This window comes from Triticum aestivum, chromosome 2B, assembly GCF_018294505.1.
Source record: "Triticum aestivum cultivar Chinese Spring chromosome 2B, IWGSC CS RefSeq v2.1, whole genome shotgun sequence".
In the NCBI taxonomy this organism is placed as follows: domain Eukaryota; kingdom Viridiplantae; phylum Streptophyta; class Magnoliopsida; order Poales; family Poaceae; genus Triticum; species Triticum aestivum.
In genome coordinates, this window is record NC_057798.1 from 11,743,699 (window position 1) to 11,745,609 (window position 1,911).

Sequence of the window (1,911 nt, forward strand, 5' to 3'; positions counted from 1 at the left end):
GTCATGGGATGTGTTAAGTTACTATCTAAGTTACTCCCACTATGGCTAGCCTTATAGATTAGCGTTAAATCTCATACCTTTTTTTTATCCATATCCATAGAAGAATAAACGCCGTGGTGACTTGCAGCTTAACATGTTGCTCTTGGAGACACTGAGGCTCTATGGCCCCATAGCTTTCCTCCAGAGGAAGACTGCCTCAGACACTATCCTAACGCACGTGAAGGTGCCGAAAGGAACGATGATAACAATACCATTAGTTTTGTTGCACCGGGACAAGGAGATTTGGGGACCCGACGCCGACGAGTTTAATCCGATGAGGTTCCAGAATGGCTTATCGAGAGCCGCCAAGTATTCACACGCGCTGCTGGCCTTCTCATTCGGGCCGAGGGTTTGTGCCGGGCAAAACTTCGCCATGGTTGAGGTGCAGATTGTGATAGCGACCATCATCAAGAGTTTCTCCTTCACCCTGTCCCCCACTTACGTGCACAAGCCCAGCAATTTCATCACGCTGATGCCCAAGTACGGGCTCCCTCTCATTGTGAGGAATCTGCAGCTGACTGCATGATCTTGGGACATATAGGAGCTCTACGTACTATGATGCGTCATGTAATAAGCCATATCATAGTAAATAATATACCCGGCCAGTTTGGCATGTACTTGCGACGTATGGTTATGTCACCATTGTTGTTCCTCCCGCTACATCTATAAACTTGTATGATGTAATATGTATGCAACTAGCAGTGTGAACCCGTGTGTTTGCATGGCTGAATTTAGTATCTTGTTGTGTTCATGTTTTCTCCATTTTATTATATTATTGGTCTATTTGACACACGTTTAAACTTTTAAATACACCATGGAGAAACTATTTAGTTATTTTGTAGTCAGATATTTGGCGCATTGAAATTATTTTTATTTAAATTTTCATCACATCATCGTTCGTTAATTTAACATTAAATATATATGAATGGTTGTGGTCTCTTCTGATTTTTTTTATTTTTGGAAAATATCTGCAATAAGTGTATTAGTTTATTGCTAAGGATCATGCTACACCAAAATAAAAGATCGACGACATTGTAGTTAATAACTAGCTCATTATTCAAAAAGTAATATAAACTTCTACCTTTCACTCTTCCATTTCTGATGAATCAATGGAGAATCTCATCTTCGGCATATGTATGTTAGTTTTCTTAATTTTTTAATGTTATGCTTCGAGATATTCTCGTGCATAGTCATTTTCTAATTTCCAATATAATTTTGTCATCTAAAGCAATACAACCAATTGCCATGTGTACTCATTGATAATTGTTAAAATAGATACTCCAATCCTCACTTCACATTGCCTTTTTATAATTTTGTTCTGCACAACTGAAACAACCTATTACACATGGCATTATGTTGCATTAGAAAATGTATTTTTTAAAATGATACTATGAGAGAGAGAGAGAGAGAGAGAGAGAGAGAGAGAGAGATGCATTGAAATATGCGAAAGATTTTTCCATAGGATTATATTAATGTCATGCTTTATAAAACTAAATGCAAGCAAGAAGCATCTTGTAATATGCATATGAAGCAAACTTGGTTCGTCATTTGTTGCTCAACCAGATTATACTGTATCAACTTTCATTATTTCTGGTACATCAATTCTATGTCACTTTCAACTGCCATAGAAATACTTTGAGAAAGAGGTATATTCTAGTGTTGTGCACTTCTATATTACTTAAAGATCACATTGCACGACTAAACTAAACAGTGCATAATTGAACTGAACAATGTGCAATTGAACATCACATTGCCTTATTTAAATTAAATATTGCATACTTAAAACTTCGCATTGCATAATTGGACATCACATTGCACAACTAACTAGAAATATGGTACAATTAAGAAGAAACATGGATTAGTTAGCTAAAA

At 36.6% G+C, this 1,911-nt stretch overlaps 1 protein-coding gene across 2 annotated transcripts in view; it reads left to right on the plus strand.

The window, feature by feature from the left end:
- Nucleotides 1–831, plus strand: part of LOC123039929 (cytochrome P450 709B2) — a 3,350-nt gene extending 2,519 nt beyond the window's left edge. Inside the window, exon 5 of one of the 2 annotated variants that reach the window (XM_044462907.1) lies at nucleotides 128–831. In XM_044462907.1, the coding sequence (XP_044318842.1) occupies nucleotides 128–565 (438 nt within the window). In that variant the 3' untranslated portion in view covers nucleotides 566–831. Of the gene's footprint in view, nucleotides 1–100 lie in introns of both variants that reach the window. The other variant, XM_044462906.1, reaches the window with a different exon arrangement.
- The last annotated feature ends 1,080 nt before the right edge of the window (nucleotides 832–1,911 follow it).